At 38.8% G+C, this 21,753-nt stretch overlaps 1 protein-coding gene across 1 annotated transcript; it reads right to left on the bottom strand.

Annotated features, from left to right (window-relative positions):
- Positions 1 to 19,026, bottom strand: LOC131324655 (DExH-box ATP-dependent RNA helicase DExH8). The gene is made up of 14 exons (XM_058356722.1): positions 18,727 to 19,026; positions 17,664 to 17,841; positions 10,913 to 11,086; positions 10,608 to 10,755; positions 9,271 to 9,585; positions 6,996 to 7,142; positions 6,739 to 6,919; positions 4,816 to 5,093; positions 4,596 to 4,718; positions 4,354 to 4,477; positions 4,016 to 4,281; positions 3,720 to 3,914; positions 1,623 to 2,153; positions 1 to 522 (listed from the first exon to the last, which is right to left on the bottom strand). Exons 1-14 carry the CDS (start codon positions 18,884 to 18,886, stop codon positions 316 to 318), a joined length of 3,027 nt encoding a protein of 1,008 aa, XP_058212705.1. The 5' UTR covers positions 18,887 to 19,026; the 3' UTR covers positions 1 to 315.
- Between the last annotated feature and the right edge of the window lie 2,727 nt (positions 19,027 to 21,753).

Genomic DNA, 21,753 nt, shown 5'->3' with positions numbered 1-21,753 from the left:
TGGCCATTCCAAAATCCATCAACTGGAAAGATAAATATGAGAAATCCCAACTACAAACCTTCATCTATGACTCAAAGTATGATGATAAAGCTTCCACCAGTCCAAAATACAAACAAAACAAGACAACAAACACTTAATATAGTGATTACAAATATAAACAAAATCACCATGACCTGAAGAAATCATGCCCATCTGAAGCAATTCTAATCACCTGGGAGTCCATCTTACAGAATAATTTAGCTAATGCACGCAAAAGACTTCAAAATGTACATACCATACTGCAAAATGGTTTTTCATGATTTATTGGACTCAACATCATAGTGCAAGCTGATAAAATGCAGTTGTGTAGTCATCTGAGGGGACGTCAGGAGGAGGATTCATGTAGAAAACATAGGAGATGGGCTTTGATACCACCATCGGCTTCTTAATGTTCACTTTATCCGACAACTTCCCGAAGCTTGATTCGTCAAATGGGAACGACTCTCCAAGGAAAAAGAAGCTCTCTCTCCCCAACTTTTCCACCTGAAACAACAATCAGACAATGCTCATCTCTACAACATTAGGGTTCATCACTAACTGGAATACAGAATCTAATTCTTTTCCATTACCAACGAGGTAATGACTAACACAAGCAACAAATACTAGTTTCCATTCTCCTTAGCATAGTATCCTTGCATAAGAGAAAAACCATCTAGCAATCAGTGGAGTAACTGTTTACTTATGTGGACTCTAGGATACGTACACACCTTGAGCCATCACAAACTTACTATGATGACAAAAATTTTTAAGGCAAGAGTAGAGACTGTAGAGTGAATGCTTCTCGCAAAAAATTTTCCTTCCGGATATTGGAAGTAACCTAACAAACTAGCCATTTCATAAACAAATCATGTATTAAAGAAAGACTGAAAAGTCGATAAATTATCGTTCAGTTAACTCTATTCCATTTCCAGGTATCTCTAATGCTATTTTTGGATCTTATGGAAGGGAACTTCCATGTAAAGGAAACAAAGTAAGTGTTGCACAAATTTGAACTCAAAGTCTGATGTATTTCCTTGCTTGATTTCACAAAAAATGAAAACTTTTTCTAGTCCCGTGATCTCGTCATAAAGGAAAGAGTAATAGGACTCGAGTCATGCTATGTGTACAGATGAGATTTGTAGGGAAATCGTACCGACCGGCCGCGCCGGACCTTCTCCGGCCACCGGACGGCCGATCTGAGCCGTCCAAAAATTCTATAAAAAAAAACCGAGGGGCCCACGCGGGAATCAACAGCATCCGAGGTGTGTATGGTGCTTGATCTAAACACCCTTTTTTCATGTATATGTATATGGATCGGCCGTCCGGTGGCCGGAGAAGGCCCGGCGCGGCCGGTCGGTACGATTTCCTACACACGGACGGTACGTATATCATTTTCGATAAAGTGGAAAGGATAGTAATTTTCTAGTTGATTTCCGATGTATGTTTTTCTGTTCCTATGTAAACTTGGAACCGAAAAAGGAATTGGAACTAATATTGTTGTTTCCTTTCACTTTCTTTCTTCAGTTACAAATGCACACAAAGCAAACCGTACATTGTTCATAGTAAGTATAACTTTCTTCTTTGAAAAAAAGAGCAACTAATACCTGTAATTGAGAAAACCGTATATTGTTCATAGTAAGTATAACTTGCACTTCAAGCAAGGCATCTTCCGTTATACGGATGGCTAGACACTCGTAGAAACTTCTGACAACACTTTTCTGTTCTTCCCAGTTTTCACTGTTGCTATCAAAGTTAGGAAACCACAACACACACTTGACATCATTCCAAGGGATTGGGCTGTCCGCTGCTCTGGTGAGGGTTGTCTGGCTGAGGTGAGAAAGCCCCCAAAGAATTCGGACATTGGCAAGAGATGGCTCAAGTATGGAACCCTTTGGTAGACTTGTTGTGGATATCATTCGGGATGGATCGTAGTGGTTAGCAACATGTAAAGAGAAATGCAAACCAGTGTCATCCAATAGAAGAATGCATCCTTTTGAAGATGTGGGAAACAATCTCAGAAGTAATGCAGCATCAACATGTCCATCTTCTGGCAAGCATAAACTCGGTCGATGAAAAGATGAAGTTGATTGACCCAAGTCATGAGAAAAGAAACAATCATCTCCATTTTTACAACCCTGCAGATACATTTTATACAGTCATTAGAAACAAAGGAAATTGGGCCGCATAGACAACTTTAATGTAAGAAGCCCAGAGAAAGAGAGCAAGCAAGGCGCCAAATAAGAAGTGTAAAACAAAAGCCTTCTTAATTCCACTTCTTCTTCCACGAACTGTGCTTACAATGGCATGGACAAACATCAAATCATCAACTTTCATCATGAATCCAAGCACCATATCATGGTAGGAAAATGGGAATGAGCTGGCAAGCATTGGGACTCAATACAAGCATTTCAACAGAATGAAATCCTTTACAAGATAAAATATTTAGTATGACATTGGTAAATAGTATAAAAAATAAGAAACATCTAACAATAATGAAATCTAACATGAAATGACCCAAAAAAAAGTTTCAAATCAACAGAAGCTTAATATATTTCTTCTTTTTGGATAAATAATATCAAAATTCCGAAATTAAATCTTAGTGACATCCTCAATCGAAAGGAGATATCACATCCGAAAGGTTTAAGCCTTGCTGACTTTCTGAGGTATAACCTTGAATGGCTGAGCTGCACACAAGTTCCTGTTCAAGTTGAGCCTGCCAGCCTTGGCTAAAATGCATGTTGCCCTATTTCTTCAATTCTAGGCACTTAGAAATGCTCAAAGGAATCTTCTAGTACGTTCGCATAAGCACGGTAAAGCACCCCCAAGCTCAAGAGAGAAAATATAAGCACCCCCAAGCTCAAGAGAGAAAATATAAGTTCGAGAAGATGTGATCATAATCTTAGCTCGTCCATGTGTTCCTCCATCTGAGTGTGTGCCCCTATGCTTATCCTCTCATCGTGGATAGTTCTTCAATGGCACCTTGATGCTTCTACACCAACCTAGAGACCACCTCAAGTTGGTCCCTCCTCAAAGAGAGACTTGCTGCACCTTGCTCTCCACATCAATACATTCTCCAAGTGAAGACAGAGATGTGGTGCACTCGGTACTCCCCTACACCCAAGGAGTGTGTCAGACAATCTCCATGGGCTTGAGGCCAATGCAGATTTCGACGCCACCCCAGAAGTGGCCTTTGTCTCAGCTTTGGAGAGATGAACCTGGGGCCATCAGTTGAGCTAGACTCCAAGGCTTGACCTTCTTGTAAATGGACATTCTCCACCTTAATCTTCATGCATGCAAGTGAGAAATCGTTCACATCCAACAATTTTTGAGGTTCTCGTTCGCCTGTGCTGCCACTTGATCTCTAGCCACCTAAGTGCTCATATAGTTGTTGTAGGATTCACGACTAGCAAGGCATCAAAAACTCAAAAGTAGACCATGAGCAAGCGTTTGGATGCCCACATAAGCCTCCTACATTGGTACTTGGGAACAATTAGGGTCAGTGTCACCTTTGTTTAAAGGCTTATAAAAGTGCCTCATCCAGTTCCATTGGATACCGAATACAAATTCAGCATTTCTGAACAACTGCAAAACTTTCAGTCCCTCTGAATTTTGATTTGCTATACATACAAATGACCATGGAAAAACTAGTTCAGCATTTCTAAAGACTGCCTAGTAACAATCAAAGCCAGAGAAGTGAATACCTTCAAAGATAGGAAGAACTTGCATACAGGCCTGTGAGATTGAAGGGAATGAGAAAACAAGCATTGGTTTCCCCTGTTGCACAGCCCTTTCACAAAATATTTACATAGAGAAGCTTGCCCGGGGACATAAGGACCATCACCACTCACATATTTGTTCTCATCACCAGAAATGTCTTGTGTATCTTTAACTCTTATCTATTATTAATCATGATGAGAAAATTCAAAGGTCAATCTCAATATCTAAGCCAATTTTCATAGAATGCCAAATTTCACATAAGGCCAACAAAATGACATACCTCTTTGATTACAATTGCGAACCTTTCAGCCACCTCACAGGACTTGAAGTAGTTGGAGGGAACAAATGGGGCAGAAATGCATTTCGTTGTTTCGCTCAGCTCGAGGTCCTCATTATCTGTAGCAAGCTCGTCTGTATCTCCATCTTGCTGACATGTGAGAAGACATGTATGTTGAAACTGGTAAGGCTCATAATATGATGGTAGACCATCAGATTCAGACAGAAATTGGGGCCGAAACCGATGAATAGAATTTAGTACTTCTTCATCTGCAACAGAATCTCCATAAGATACATACTTATCAAGATTGCATATAAAAAATGAAATTGTTAAAGCCATACATATTTCTGCAACATGATGTAATGATGGTTGAACAAGATTGTGGAAAGAGCACCATTCTTCTTCCGAAACTTTTGTCTCATCAAAGTTTAAATGCTGTTTCAGCCGTTTAAGACGAAGCTTATCCTTTAAGAAATAGAGAAAGTATAACTTGATTATGATATTCCAATTGGCAACAGTATACATTCAAAATTCCACAACAAAGACAATCTTCCAAATATTCAAGTGGATCCAACTACCTTACCTTGTAAATGCGTTGCCAAAATTGAAATGCACAGAGGTTTGCCATAGATACCACCTCCTTTCTACCATTTAGCACAGTATTCTTATTATCTCCAGAATAGTAGTTGTCGGTGTACATTCCAAACTGAGAGTAAATTTGATTATTATTAATCAGAAAAGAGGAACTGCTAGAGCAATAAATGAAGTCAAGTAACAAATCAACGACAATTTAACAGGTATACCAAAATGTCCTTTCCGAAAGGACGAAGAATAGGTAGAGGTTGTGTATCCATCAGTACACCAAGTAGAATGCCTTCACGTAGCATTCCCATGCCTCCAAACTTGAGTATAAGCATGGAAGCTTCGAATGATAATGAGAAATTGGAAAGCAATCGTCCATAGAATGTTGGCTCATACCGCCCCCTAGATGTTTTCTCCAATGCATGGATGTGAACAAGCAAACTCAACGCATCTTCAACAACTTCTGGATCAGGAGGGTCCAGAGCCTTCTGCATCAAGACTAAAATGGCAAAAAATCTCCATAATTAGGACCCTTATTTGTTTCCTTGCAGACAAATATACCAGATAAAAGGCAGTTAGCAAGCAAAGCAGACACCATTAAAAACTCTCAAATTCTACTAATCTACTCCCAAGTAGGTTAATTCCTAATTTCTCCTAATCCAGAAACAAGGAGGTCAACTTTCAATCCCCCTAATCTAGCATAGCAACATTCTTCAAGGCCAAATTACTTTAGTCGGATTACACATCTTCTCACTTGATTTCAAACATCATTTTCACCTAACTTCACTTTTGACTTCTGAGAACAAGGCCAGCCAAGAATCCTAAAAGATGGAGATTAAAATCATCAAGGTAAGTACCAAGTACGTATATCACAGCAACTTGATAACCATTAAAACAATCAATTTGTGACACATGCTCATTCAAAATTAAAAGTCGACTCAGGGCACAACTCTTTCTGGGGCGAATTGGGCTAAAAACCAAAGCCTATAAACTTGAGGCTTGAGCAGGTTGGCCATAGTGCAACCAAAAACTATCTAAGGTGAAGGATGCAATCTGGAAAAAGTTCAACTTGGTCCAGGGAGACAGGTGGTGGTTGGCTGCATGGTAATAAATGACAACCTTTTCTAGAGCATCCTATATGAATGCCACGTAGCATGCCTATGTGTATGTTTTGCAGAACAAGAAATGAGGAAAAATAACTAGCCTAGATAAGAACCTAAAATAAACTAAAAAGAGGGTTTCTTTTGTTAGCCACAGCAAAAGCTAGTGTAATAAAGTGCTTAAATGGGATAGTGTAGCATTAGGCCAACCTCCTTTTGTAAGAGGTACTGGAGAAACTTTGGATCTAGATGGAGAAATTAGAGAAAATATTTGCGTACTTGGAAGGGGTCTTTCATCAAATGTAATTATTTTAACGCACAAAGAAAATTACATGGTATGCTATATACCAAGGAGACTTAGAAACTGGAACTTGGCCGTGTGGGCGCCAGATGCTTCATCTCAAGTCCACAGGTTGCTTCAATAACACATGGTATAAAGAAATATTAATTTGTAAAGTAAGCAGGCCATGCCGACTAACTGATCACGTTGAGATAAGCTTGAATTTGCTTCAACGTCTCAAAACAAAACAGATATTTTACCATCAATTTTTAACTAAAAGGAGATTATCAGTTATCCTCCACTTCTCACCTATACAATATCCAAGAAAAAGTGGAAGGAAATTCCAACCATTCCCATAACCAGCAACAATAAAAGCTGGCTTCAGCTGCAAAAGATTCATTACATCTGGCAGGAAACGAATCCACAAACTTTAGAGGCCATCACAAATTGGATCCTCATATTGCCAGCTTTTCTTTTGCAGCAAATTGCTATCAGTGTTAATTCCTTTAACTTCATGCAAATCAGGCCTTCAACTCTTAAATCTTTTAACCATAGAAATAGGAATAGGAGTAAGCCGATTTCTGTTTTTGAGCATCATTAGCTCTTAGATTTTTATTTTTATTTTTATTTTCTAGCAGTTGAGACATTCTCCTCTTGTAATGGAAGGAACGCATTCCTTCTTCTTCTGTTTCTGGTAAGACAAATTCTCACGTCTCAAAAGAATGAACAAAAATAAGGCCTAGCAATTATGAAAATAACCACACCTTTGGGATCATTGATGGGTTTAGACTCAGCACAGCAAATTAGAAGAACTTGTTGTCTCAATGACAATCTCATTATCGCTGGGCACTCAAATTCCTGTAGCTGATTGAAGAACGATCCTTCAACCAATCGATAAATCTGACCATCACAAGTCCGACCTGTTCTTCCCTTCCGCTGCTCAGCCTACAGCATATAGCTTTCAAGTTATTACCATGTACTGAGAAACTTCAAAATTCAACCTGCAGGATTTACACACTACCTGAGATCTAGAAACCCAAGTGAGCTCTGCCGAATCCATCTTCCTATTACTATCCCAGAAAACTTGTAAGGATCGGCATGAATCAATTACAAAGGCTACTTTGGGAATCGTAACTGAAGATTCTGCAATATTAGTGGCCAATATTACCTGTTCCAGTAAGAACTTTCAAAGACAACCCAAACATGGCAAGAGGTATAACTAATACAAGAAGCCACTAATTCAGGAAGTACAATCAGCATAAAGACCGGACAAAGAACAAGACCTGAAAAGTCAAACTCTATAGCAACCACTATGGAGATTGGAAGAACAACAACAGACAGACAATCTCTTCCCTTGGTTTTTAACCGGGTATACAACCCTGAACCCCCTTCCTCACTCAAACACACACTTATCTTTTGCGTTTGTTCGATTACCAATGACGAGGAGGATGAAAAGGGAAATGGTGGAAATGAAGCAAAGAAGGAAAAGATAAAAAACCAGTGACATATAAAGTCACTGGTCCAAGTAGCCTGTTCGGCAATGAGAAGGCCGAACAGGAGGAGAAATCTGGAGAAAGCAGCCTCAGGTGCAAGGAACACTCTGGAAGGGTCCAAAAACAGTGGTATTCCGTCAAGGAATGAGATCTCGAGAATGTAGGATCTGGGAAAGATACCCAATGGGAATGGGATGTTCGGCCAATTATGGAAAAGAGTCCTAAAAGGACTAAGGTAATGAACTGATAAGGAAACGAGAATCCAAGATATTCTGGGTTTCCAATACGAGATAGGAATCCTAGGGTAACAGGGATGCTTGGGCAGCAAACATCTATGAATCTATAAATACGAGATAAACCTAGAGGTAAAAGGTACGCAATACGCAACACTTTGCATTATACGAGTTTCCTACTGATAATTAGGGTTTATTGCTAGTACGTGATACTAACTTAGGCATCGGAGGGCCTTTGCCACGAGAGGCAAAGGTGCGCTCACCCCTTCTTTGTTTTGCAGATTAGGTTCCGGACGACGTGCTAGGGTTCCAGTGAAAAGTGAAGAGACACGAGAAGCCGTTACACTCTTGTGCTGTTCAAAGCCTCTTTCGTTTTTCTCCACTTACAATCTTTTGTGTTTGTTTGATTACCAATGACGAGGAGGATGGGAAGGGAAATGGTGGAAATGAAGTAAAGAAGGAAAAGATACAAAAGTTTCACAAGAAAAATATATATAAGAAATTAACAATCTAGTTTGGACAGGATGAGAGTTGTAATATCTAAATTGCTCTTATCCATTTTATGAAAAAAATAATTACAACAGCTTAGATGCTAAATGAAAACATTGGTAAAACAGGAACTTCGGATAGCAAACTAGTTCCAATAAGAACTTGGAACAACTCATCTGAACATGTACTACCAATCAGATTTATGGCCTGCTCTTTACTAGTTCATCGATTAGTCTTTAATAATGCATTAGGGGGAAAGTGCAAAAGTAAATAACCCATGCCACAATCCAAGCCCAAGGTTTAGCTATCAGTAAGTCAGAGTCCGCAAACTATATCTTTCTTGAACCCATCTGCTCACAACTCCTATTCACCAAGAAAGCAAAAGAAAAAGAAAGAGAAAGAAAGCAATTTCACGGCAGTGCTGAACCATCAATTCTGAGCAATAATCCGGCAATGTTCACAACACAATACCTTCAGCATCAGCATCTTCTGCACATGTGACACTCAAAACCCACTGCCGGATCGCATGTAGAGCCCAAGTGGATTTTGCAGGAAATCAGAGAAGAAGATAGGAACCAATGGATTTGATGGAAACCACTACAGAAGATAAAAACCGATGTCTATGGAACATGGGCAAAGGAACTAGTTACCCAGTTTCAAGGACAAAAAAAAAAAAAACCTTTCCGGAAACCAAAAGCAGTGATAAATAAACGCTAAAGATGGCTGCATGGGAAGTTTCGCTTTGCATAAATTTCTAGGACTCTTTTGCTACAGAACTGTAGACAAATGAATATTATTTCCCACACATTCTGTCAGTCTCACTAATCAAACCAGCCTTTCATAGTAAAATCTCGAATTACAAAAAATGGATAACCTTTCAGAAAACAGGCAAAAGATTCACCAATATCCTAATCAAATTCAAACAAAAAATCTGTCAAGTTAGTTGATCACAAACAGTATAAACATGTATGCTTGTCATTGCACAATTATGAAAATGCAGAAGCAGTAGAAGCAAAAATCACACTGCAGAAAAGTACTAAAATATAAAATAACTTGGAAGAAATAATATTAGAATGCTTACTTTACGATGGGATCTCCATATTTTCATGGCCATGAGAGCTTTCTCAGTATCAATACTGCTATGTAAGATGTGAACTTTAAAACGAGAGCTGAAAGGCTTCAGAAGGGACCATTGCTGCTCAAGTGATTGGTATGTTGGAAGAAAAATCAAAATGCTCTTTTCGATATCTGGCTCAGTTTTATGAATGTGCAACACCAAGTTATGTATAAGTTCGTGAACTTCAGGCTTGATATCAGCACCAGCAATGAAAGGGGTTGGCCCCGAACAATATTTCAAAGACAAGTTCTCAGAACTTATTCCGAGAAGTTCAGTTACCTGTTCACAAAGGTATATGGTGCAACAACAAAACTGTGAAGGAGGTGTTCATGATACAAATACCAACAAAAATAACAGATGTAAACCATATATCCTTTTTCCCGGATCCTAAAAGCCCAACAGTGGTCCAACCAAATATTTGCATAACATGAGCCGTTTACAAATTAGCATCAGGTAAACCCAAAATCATATTTAATGTCCACTAGATAGCTGATGAAAGTGGCTCCATTCGGTTGTCGGGAATGTTGCGTGGGAAATGGATTCCCAAGAAAAGTGAAGTTGTGGGTCCCACAACTTTCTTGGTAGCTGAACACATAAAGTTATGGGAAAGTTGGTTTTCCCATCCTTTCCGTGCAATTGAACGGGGCCTAGAGGTAAAAGCTAATGCGCCAATGATAGGCAATTTCACACAACCGAGCCCCTAGCCACACGCAAGACTAACAAAACGCTAACAGGAGTGTTTTCACTAACAATGATGGATCCACAGGACCATGAAACATCGTAAGTAGAGCTTATAGATTACTAGCGTGGATCTCAATTTTCCTTCACACAGGAAGAGCACAAATTATATGACCTAGAAAGATGAATTTACCAATACACATGGTCAAGGCTCAAAACTAATAACTAGCAGTAACATAGTTCAGAGTATAACTCCAACCCAGTAGAATCAAAACACTTCAGTCTCAGAGCATTGTTTGTCAACATATAGAAGCAAAACTGCCAGAATGACAATGCTATTAAACATCACCATCAGTAGCAATGTGGCATGATAACTAGGTCTAAGATCATCCAAATCAGTGCTTTTGGCTGTGCCCCAGCCTCCAAGGCAATAAATGGCATCACCATAAAACAATGTGCTTTGTATTATAAAGTGCTTTGATCTTTAGTTAACATAAACAGAACTGTAAAGTAGTTTTTCCCTCAGCAACCCAATTGCGAAGTTCACATCACCCTGCAAAACCTACCATCCATTCACCCGAAAAATATTCCCATTACGCTGCTATGTACAAGAAGCATTATACCTGTTCAAGGTATGATACTCTTCGCTGATAGAGCGTATTCTGACTGGAGCTGGGGATCGCAAGCACCTCTACTCTCTCACCTCTACCGAGATCCTTGAAGTAATCTCTGTATCTTGCAATATCAGCAGTAGCAGACATCAATACCACCCTGGAAAATAATACAACCTATCAGATCCTCCGGCAATAATAAAATAAATCAGATCATCAAGATGTATAATATGCAAGAGGTCAAGTAGTTTCCTTTGAGTAGACAAAATAGTATGAATATTAAATTTAAGAAGAAATAGTAAAGGAAGATTGTTCACCGCAAGTCATTGTTTTTCATCAAAAACTGCTTCACACAAACAAGAACAAGATCGGACTCTACAGATCGTTCATGTACTTCGTCTAGAATGATAGCCTTGTACTTCAGGGAATTCAATCCCTTCTCCCGCAATTCATCCAGCAAAACTCCAGCAGTTTTGAAGACAATCTTGGATCTGGGATGTTGTTAAAACATAACGTGTAAACCGTAAGCAATTTCGTAAAAAAGAAAGTGAAACAATAAGCGAGAAGCATTAATGTGTAATATACATATAAAGAGATTAAACCACTTCTACCACCCAAGATAGTCTACCAGAGCTGTCCGGAAAATCAGAATTTAGATTAGTAAGCCCTGCAAGTCATAATGTTGACACCTTAATTGTGGCCAATATTTCCTAAGATGACTTGCCTATGACAAATGAACTGGTCCTCTATGATAAGCTTTGTCAGGCCATCACGCTAACATTACATAGAAAGTTACAATAGGCTGTGACTTGTCAATGCAAACAGATTAGACACATAAAAACGAGCCTTAATATACAAATGTTAAATTGTATGTGTTATTGCATTAGTATGTGCAGGCAATTAGGCAAATATTTTCTTACGAAAAGCACTTAGTGATGTAATAGAGTGCAGTAGCAGTATAACAAACTCTTCTTCAGTTAAACTAGCATCTGCAAAACCGAGTCAGTAAAGCACAATCTTTTCTAACCGAGTTCCAAGCCCCAAACCCAAGAATAGGGGGAAAAAGAGACAAATCTAGGCTATGAAATGTCAAAAAAAAAGTTCTTAGCATTTGATGCTAGCCTCCACACATGAACATGCAAATGAACTGGAGACAATCCTAAGCACGGACAACCAGGCTGCAGGTCATTTTGGCTGAAGTCATCGCATTGAGCAATACTGCTGTGTTTGGCCTATTCCCCCTTTCGATCGGGACCCAATAGAGACAGTAGTAATATAGTAAATAATGTGCCTATGGGGGCAGCACAACCCATATTCAACATGGAAAAGAAAGAAAATATGAAAAGCTTGATGATGGGCGTCTTTTCTGCAGAAACAGCGAATAATATAGTTACTTGTTTTCCAAAGTTCATAAATTTAACTTCTTGTACCAATTATGTGTTCACTAAACCGATAATACGCATACACCTACATACATATCTATCTATCAATCTATTCAACGGAGAACCGACACAACTTCGAGGATGAACAACCATGCTGCAAGTCATCATTTTTTTTGGAAGTAAATGCCTGAACTCCACAGTACTGAGAAATATCCTGGCCACATGTAATAGCATAAATGTCTTCAAAAGTTTCCTTTTACTGCGTACCATGAATATGAGTATAGGTTGTTTTGCTGTGATTGCATTACTCATAATGAATATTAACCTGTGCCAAATAAGGGAAAAGTATCTACGATCTATTCCTTCAACAATTGAGGTATGACATAACCTTATCAACATGAGAGTTACCATCCGATTCTATCATATATTCCATCCCGTAGTTGGTCAGTCCCCCACGACACGTCTTCTTGCTTTTCATGAATGTGTCTCCCCCTCTGCTTATGTGGGTTGACCTCATTTGACTCTGCTTGCTGTTGACTCCCTATGAGCCATTTTACGGCCTACTTTTTCAGAGCATCATTTACCAAAATCACCTCCGCTATCTCACTTCCTTCTATTCCAAAAAAAAAGAGGCGAGCAGCATATCGTTTGGCCATTTTCAGTCGTGTCTTTAATCAATTTATACCAACAAATGATGTATTTACATGACTAATTTGTTAATTCTTCTGACATCCAAATGCAATCTTCGATTTGGTAAATTAACAAATAAAAATTGATCACGAAAATGTAATATTTGTAAATTCGATTGAAGGCTCCACCGGAAAAAAGGGGGAAACTAAATGGGCCAGGGCAGGTATCTATTTATGATGTGGTATAAATCACATTTTTACAGGCCTAAGAAACTTGACTAGAATACTAGATATAAAGAACCAACCAAAGGAGAGCAAAATTAAGCTGATCAAGAAGTTGAAAAAGAATCTTGTGCTCAATAATAAAAACTTCGCTGCCTATCCTGAATATTGTCATGGCAAATCATCATTTATTAGTTGCACTAGACACTCGGGCACACGCTGCAAATCGCGCAAAAAGGAGAGGGGTTCCAGGATTAGTGTGGCAGCTTTTTTATTCCTTCTTGCAGTTTCTTTAGCCAGTTAAAGGGCAATTTAGGGAACTAGAATGTCAGTCAGCCTCATAACTGATCTTTACACCAAAAGTAGAGGTGGCAAATTGAACCCAGACCCATTAACAAACCCAGGCCCATCAACTAAAAAATAGACCCAACCCAACCCATTTATTAGTTGGGTAAGAATGGGTCCAAACCCAACTAACCCATTATTAGTTGGGTCTTAATTGGGCATTAATTGGGTCAACTAAAATGACCCAATGGGCATGAAAGTAACCCATGAAATTTTTTCATCCTTTACTAGATTCCTAATGAATGCAGCCCACCCCCTACCACGCCACCACCGCCGCCACCACCATGCCACCCTCACCACCCCCACCACCACGCCACCACCACCGCTGCCGCCACCGCCGTCTCCGTTACCACCGCCTCCACCGCGCCACCACCACCACCACCATAATGTCGCCGCCGCCGCTACCACCTCAACCACCGCGCCACACCCCACCGCCACCACCCCTACCACGCCGCCACCACCACTGCCGCCACCGCCACCACCACGACACTGCCTCCACTATCACACCACCATCTCCGGCTAGATGCATGTGATTGCCGACAGATACTAGTCGAGATTAAGTAGTCGTCGTTGCTTTTGGCGCTGCAAAGAGGAGAGAGTGACGGAGGAGAGAGAGAAGATGCAACGCTGGGTAGTATCGCCATATGCAGCAGGTAATGGATGGATAAAGCGAAGTTTGTTTTAGTTTTTCAATATCCACGACAATGGTCCACGGCCCCCTGCCAAGCGGGCGGCATCAAGACATTTGTTTCGGCATGGGCGGTTCGGACTGAATTTGGACGCAAATAAATCTGAACCGTCTATTTCTTTGTCAAGATCTAAGTCGTCGATTTTCGAAATGAATGGCCGGATTGGGCGCTTGGCACCACTGCCAAGCACCCCTGCTTGACAGCATCTCCCAATCCGTAAAAAACCTACATCCTCTATTTGTATAAAAAAAATAGGGAAAATTTTAAAAATGGTCCCTCTAGTTTGTACGAGTTCTCATTTTCGTCCCTCTACTATTAATTGTATCAATTTTAACCCTATAATTTTCATTCCATCTCAATTTCGTCCTTCTCCCTGACGCCGTCCATGAAACAAACGGAATTGAAGGGCAAAATTGTCATTTTCTCTCACAGAGGGACCAAATTGAAATTTTATGCAAACCAGAGGGATTATTTTTAAAATTTTACATTTTACTTTCGTTTTTTTCAAATAAAATAAAAAAAGACCATAAGTAATGTATTTGACAACAGAATTATTTTTTATTGGGTAATCAAATTATATTGAAAAATTTATATTTCATTACACATTACAAAAATATTAGAAAATGCACAAATCAACCCCTTAGCTAATGTCTTTGTATCATGTTCTTATAATCTTCTTATTTTTTCACCCAATAAAAAAATGTTTAAAATCCGTGTTTATTTGTTATATGATTGATCTTATGAGTAAGTCCCAAAATAAATACACTTATACCCATATTTTAATGTATTTGATCTCTTAATATTTAATAGTGTTTTATTGCTTAATTAAACACAATTACAAGATTTCTAAATACTACTGAACAACTTTTTCTTTTTAATTATGTGATAAAAAAAAATAACGATAGTGAAAATTCAATTGAAAAAAAAATACAAGACCAAGACAATTAATATAAAGGTTGTTTTTCGAATTTTCTCATATTTTTTGTGATGTATATAATAAAAATTTTAAAAAATTTCAACATATTTTTTATTATTCAATATAAAATGAGATGAGAAATATATTATATATGATGTATTTTAAATTTATTTACAAAAACAAAAGTAAAAAACAAAATTATAGAAATAGTCCCTCTAGTTTGCATGAAATCTCAATTTAGTCCCTCTGTGAGGAGAAATGACAATTTTGTCCTCCAATTCCGTTTGTTTCATTAACGCCGTAAGCGAGAGGGACGAAATTGAGACAAAATGCAAATTATAAGACTAAAAGTAACACAATTGATACTAGAGGGACGAAAATGAAAATTCATGCAAACTAGAGGGACCATTTATAAAAATTTCCCAAAAAAATATGTATAGTTTTGAAGGGTTGTGAAATAGTGGAAGTGGACAAACAGTTTTTAGATAAAGAAATTAATTTTTACATAATTAATTTTTATATATTTTTACCAAATTAAAAAATTATTTGACATCTTTAATATGATTTAAACAAACTTGAAAAATACGTCTTTTGTAATAAATCATATTTATAGGACGGAGAGTTTTACAGTATTTGTTTTATTACTGTGTAATATTTTGTCAAGAAAAAGAAAAATAATGTTGTCCCAGAACTCCAGATCGACGCCGGCGTCGGACGACGCCGGCAGCAGCTCCCCGGCTTGGAACGAGAAGCTCATCGTGGAAATGCTGCCCCACGCGTGGTGGGGGTGGCGTGGTGGCGGCGGCGGCGGTGGCCGTGGTGGTGGTGGCGGCGGCGGTGAGGGTGGCGTGGTGGTGGCGGCGGCGTTGTGGTGGTGATGAGTAATTGGGTTAATGGGCAGGTCGGGTTTGATTTTAAATAAATGGGTCGGGTTGGGTATGGATAATTGAACTCATAATTAATGGGTCTAAATGGGTCAATGACCCATTAAAGACCCAACCCACTTATAACTTGCCCATTTTGACCCAAACCCGCCCATTTGACACCCCTAACCAAAAGGGGTGCCCCTTTTATAATAGATATACATATACATATAAATGTTCCAAAAATCGCTAGGTGCTTGTCGAGCAAAACAAAGCCGCCTAGCGGCTAGGCTGACTAGTTGGGGTCGAGAGATTAATCTTTTTCTTTTTTGTTTCTTTTAAAAATATCTCCCCACTTCCCACAAAGTTTGAGTAAGAAATGATGTAAGATGGGAAGAAAACAATTAAGACTAAAATAACACCTAAAAAATAAGTAGTAAATAGTAACCAAAACCAAACCAAAACAATGAAATTAAGTATTTAACACATAAAATATATATATATATATATATATATCTGATTTTAGAACGGGGTTCTGGTTCCAAACATTTCCTGAAAGTAGACAAGTTTTAAATCTTAATGCAGGCAAGGCATATCTCGTTGAATCAGTCTTTTTCGCCACATCGCGTATAACGGGAATCGAACCCCCTCTGCTGCAGGCGGGCAGATGGAGAATGTCCTACTTCGATCCAGCAACTTGTTAGGAGTAGGTTTTGGCTTGCCTTGGGGACATGAGTGAGTGCAAGGCCCGGAAAGGGGAATACGGTCTGTAAGCACCGAAAAAGATCACGTCCATTTGTGGATTGCCCGCAGTCGGGTGTTGGGTTGGGTTTCAAGTCTTTAAAGTATACAATCTAAATGGATGAACCCTGTCCTACATCTATATGTTGAAAAGGTAGTAACGAGGTTCTCGTCCTGCCTTTTCTTAATAGATAGAGGTTTTTGGACCTTTTATCTCAACAACGTCCAGTACAGGGAACTGATCTCTTAAACCTAGCTCACGAGAAAGAATAACGAGCCTCACGCCTTAGAGAGGGGGTAGGAAAGGCAAGTAAAGTGGGTAGACTTGAATTGAATATTGAATTGAGCCTTCAACTTTGCCTTTCACTCGTCCCACGTTTTGATCGAGCATCGACCATTCCGAATGTCCTCCATCTTGGTCCGCTACCAGAGCTTCGCATCTCCATCAAGATACATGAACTAGTTGCGGCTAGCTAACTAGCTGATAGAGATGATGCTGCCTACGAGTCTAGAGAAGCTAATGCCGTGCCTTACTTATAAGGACAAAGGCGACGGAAGGCAGATGCGACTAGCCCTTTATGGTATGGCGCAGCTCGTTCTACTTGCCCTTGTTAGCTTCTTAGGCTGTTGGTTGTGAATAGCTCTCCGACTCGAAGTTGGATCGACTAGTTCACTGGGCTTGGTTGGTTCCACAACAACAAGACTGACTGACTAGTAAAAAAAGTTAGCTAGACCGAACGTGACGCTTGCCGATCGTGGAGAAGAGCAGAAGCAATGAATAGTTCGCTTTCCACGATATACCAATTTGGACACAAGGGGGCCGGTGCTCTTTGTTTGTTAAGTTATATATATATATATATATTTGTGAAATAACACTTAACCCCTTGTATTTGTTAATATTGCACATTTAACCCTAAAACTTAGAAAAATTACAAAATAGACCCACTAACCAGTTGCCGCCTGGCCAAATAATCCCCGACCATTGTACAAAACACCTACTCGGTGCTTAGACCCCAAAATCTAGGTGTTGGGTGGCCGCCTAGCGCTGAGGCGGCTGTCTAGACCGACTTTTAGAACACTTGCATATGAGTATTGTTATAAAATAGTAAAACTCTATCAGTGAGCGATAGACTACTCAATTGACATCTAGCAACCAGTATCTATCCACCATGCTGAAAAGAAATGAAAGCATCTCAGTTATATGACAAGTGACAATAAGAAGCTTAAAACAAACAAAACTTACAAACTATAATAAGAATCAGTAAATTGGCTATAATGTACCTTGCTGACACTACCCTTGAATGACCAATATGGTAACCAACCTCACCACCTATTTCGCAATTGCGAGATTTAGCCACCATCCTAGCAACTGCAACGACGGCAAATCTCCTCGGCTGTGTACATAATATGGGCTCCATGTTTTCTTCTAGAAGGAATTGTGGGACTTGCGAACTCTTCCCTAATTAACAAACAAGTGCCCATTAAAACCAATAAAATCCTTGGTTTTAAAAACCTGTGGCATGACAAGTCTTATAAACCAGAAAATTATCCACTTATCCACTGCTTACATATTGATTAACATGAAGCGAATAACAAGCAGAATTAGCGCAGTAGCAACTGAATTACACATAATAAATCAATTTAAGAATGGTCAATCAAGGAAAGTCACATAAAATCCACAAACAATTTGTTAATCAATTCACGGCCACGCATAAACATAGTATTGATAAAACAATCCATTTATGGCATCAGCGTAAATACAATAACTATTTTGAACTGTAAAAGCAATAGCCTAACAGCAACAAGTCGACTGAGAGACACTTTAGTCACACTATCCTTCAGTATGACCCTCCGTTCGCACTATCTATTCTCGCTCTGTGCTCGTACTCTCAATCCTCGATCTCACGAAATTTATTAGTTTGAATTTGAATCTTTGAAAGCTCGGGCGTTATGTGATATAGGGAGGGACATCCGCAAATTTACTTGCATGGGGGGGGGGGGGGGGTTGTGTGTGGCGGGGAAACTAACTGAAGTAGGAGAGCAACCAATGGGAAAATTAAGCTGAACAGTACGAAATCAAACTAAGGCGATTGGATTCCAGATGAAACTAAGAATCAGCACAAGGGTTTGGAGAGAGCCATCTCAGTAACCTAAACCACGTCTTTCTTACTTGAAACCCATCATTCCATGAACTAAACTATTCTGTTCAGTTGTTACTCTTCTACTTCAACATCGTACCAAAACGGAGCATATGGCAAGTAACTGAGAATGCATGGCCGTTTCCATCAATCGAAACGACCAAAGAAGACATGCAAAGTTTACTTAGAAGTGAGTAGAAGATCACCACAGCCGGTTTCGCCGACGATCAGAGTGACGCGATTTTCCTGAATCTTTTCAACGATCTTGTCTCTAAGTGCCGCTACGGGAAGATCAGGGAATTTCCACGACGATGAGAACGGGGTCGAGTACGCAGAGTAAGAGGAGGAAGACGGAGAAGACGCCATTGTCCAAACTCGAAACCCTCACTCTGTCTCTCTCGCTATCTTTTCCGAAACAGTAGCTCGACGGTCTCTGTTTTCTCTCTCCTCCCGCCTTTCCCTTTATGTGTCGTATGGCTGAATTTATTTTGACTTGGCGCGAGACAAAAGGGTGCGGGAAATCTACGGTCGCGGGTAAATTGACGCGCCTTCCTATGTGGGCACGTCATAATAGTGGGTCTCAATGCAATTTTATTCACCCTTCTTGAAAGAGAGTGAACATCATCCTTCCTCTTATTTGTTGAAATGGCATAGATTCTAGTACCACAAAGTGATATCATGTTTATCATGTAATACAATTTTTGGTAACCACTTTGTGGTGGGATCCACATCATTTCAACCAATAAGAATAAGGTAATATTCACTCTCTTAAATGGAGGGTGAACAAAACTTAACTCGTCTCAACACGATTGCTTTTTCTGGAAAGTGTCTCCGTTTGTTTGTGCGTAAAATACTTTTCCGTAAAATATTTTGAGAGTTGATTTTGTCACTTTTTTTTATTAATGTCACTCTTCTTTTCTCTCAAAACAAATCATCTATAAAGGCATAAAGGGAAATGACATTAACAAAAAATATGAGTGGCAAAATCACTCCCCAATTTTTTACCGATTTTTCGGTGTTTGGTTGTGTAAAAAATAAAAATATATATTTTACATGTAAAACATTTTCCATTAATTTGATAAAAATGACTTAGGCCCCGTTCCGGAACTAAAAAAAAACTTTTATATTTGAAGAAGGTAATTTCAAGCTAAAAAATTATGGGTTTATTGAAATCTAAATGTGAGATCCGTACTTCAATTTTCTTCTGGTTAATAGTTTGTAATGGGGATTAATATAATTGGAAGATTTGTGGGAATTTGAGCAAATATAGGAATTGCATGGAAGATATACGTGTTTATTTTGTGATGGGCATGCACGTGATGCTGGAGTGTGTGTGCATCAATTAATGGTAGTGTGCAGTTTGGTTAACAAACAAAAGACACAAAACTAGTGGGTAAAGAAAGTTAAAATAGTTTTGGAATATTTTTGAGATAAGAGATGATATACTTGTGCATGGGAGGGGCACGTGGAAGGCTTGGAAAGACAAGAATAGTTGTGCTGTAGACTTTTGTGGGAAGGGAATATATATCTCTCTTCTGGGCGAAGGTTGGGAGGGGCGGAGAGAGGGAGAGAATTGGGTTAGTTGAGAGGGCCATTTCTTTTTCTTGTTCTTTTGTTGGAGGGAAAAAGACCGATTAAAAGGGCAGTGGGAATTTAGTGTACTTCCCTCACCTCAGTTTTTCCTTTTTGTCTGAGAGGTAGGAGTGAGTTTTGAAAACTCTTTACCGAATTAGTTTTGTGGAACAAAAGGAAGGTTGGGGGGAAGTTTTCAAGGGAATTATATGGGGTTGAGATCTTGGTGTTTTTATTGGGAATTTTACACAACATAAATGTTAAGGTGTTAATTACCATATTTTGGTTTTGGATTTTGTCTTCAGAATTAAAATCTGACCTGAGGGTGATTGTATTATATGGTGGTGCTTGAGGGTTCGGGCTGTTACACTAAAAATATGCAATATGAATCTTGTTTGAAAGATCTCGATCATATCTTTTATACGATGCAAAAAAAAATTTGAAATATTATTTTTCATTTACATTATTTTTGAGCTTGAAAATGTGAAATAAACTGCTTATTAAATCTTTCGTAAGTTATTTTCCGAAATAAACTCGTTGCCTTCTATTGCAATTCTCGCTACTCAATTTCATCGATCGTCATTCTTAACTCACATTTAATTCTAATATTCTCATATCTCTCCACTATTTAAGCCCATCTTTCTATCTACACTATTTTGTTGATTTCTGAAAATATTTTTCAAATGTTAACCAAACAACAGAAAATAAAAAAGAAAAATTTATTTTTTAAAAAAAAAAATTACATCAAAACAAACGACTCTACGCTATTTTGTTGGTTTCCGAAAAAAAATTTTAAATACCAACCAAACACTAAAAAATAAATATTTAAATTTTGTTTTTTAAAAAGTTTATTTTACATCAAAATAAACCGAGCCTCGGTGTTGCTGATACCACCACGTACATAAACCTGGTCTCGGGTCTTGATTAACTATCGTGGCTTTTACATCATGTCCCCTTTAACTATCAAACCTTTCCAAATTGCCCAAAAAACTACAAAATCCTATACTTGACCACCTTAAACCATCTAAACCTTTCAACTCATATTTCTTAGTCACTCAATGGCTGTTAAAGATCCTCCATAATAGTTCCCAAGTATCCCGATATTGTGGAGAATCTCTTTATATAGACACAAACGCTAGCACCACAAACTTTTACACAAACACACTCACATGTACAGTAAGATCACGCATATTAGAAGTGTGTAGTATTTACAAGACCCATGGTGCATGTAAGTGTGCTTGTAGTGCTAGAATGATTAATGCACAACTTTGGACCTCTATCAAAATTAAAGATTAGACCTTGTTGGTAAATCTAGTTCGGCACGACAATAGAGGCTCATCTGGTAGAGGAACCGGGCTCAAATCACTTGTAAACGAAAACAAGCAATTCCTGTGCTTGTATTTTAAGTTCTTTTAATAAACATGCCAAACTCGAGCATATAAATCGTGCGTTGGGTTGGGTTGTTTGAACTCTCAACCCCAATTCACAAAGTGCCTACTACCAATCAATACACTTGTAATAAAAAGAATATTGGATGGTGAGCCAGGGCACGCGCGTGAAAATACAAAATTACCCCTTATAGAATTACCTTTGTAGTTTAAGTTGAAGGATATAGTCGTCATTTCGCCTTGTTTGAAAGATCTAAAAGAACTTAGGATGGC

The sequence above is a fragment of the Rhododendron vialii genome, chromosome 1a (assembly GCF_030253575.1).
Source record: "Rhododendron vialii isolate Sample 1 chromosome 1a, ASM3025357v1".
Taxonomy (NCBI): Eukaryota; Viridiplantae; Streptophyta; class Magnoliopsida; order Ericales; family Ericaceae; genus Rhododendron; species Rhododendron vialii.
Note: the sequence above shows the minus strand (reverse complement) of the source record. Positions and strands in the feature narration are given on the sequence as shown.

Bases quoted from the DNA above. Each gene is read 5' to 3' on its own strand.
- LOC131324655 (XM_058356722.1), bottom strand. From the start codon at position 18,886: ATGGCGTCTTCTCCGTCTTCCTCCTCTTACTCTGCGTACTCGACCCCG. The intron at 9,586-10,607 runs GTATAATGCTTC...CTTTGTGAACAG, and splicing joins GAGTATCATACCTTGAACAG to GTAACTGAACTTCTCGGAAT. The intron at 4,478-4,595 runs GTAAGGTAGTTG...TATTTCTTAAAG, and splicing joins TTTGGCAACGCATTTACAAG to GATAAGCTTCGTCTTAAACG.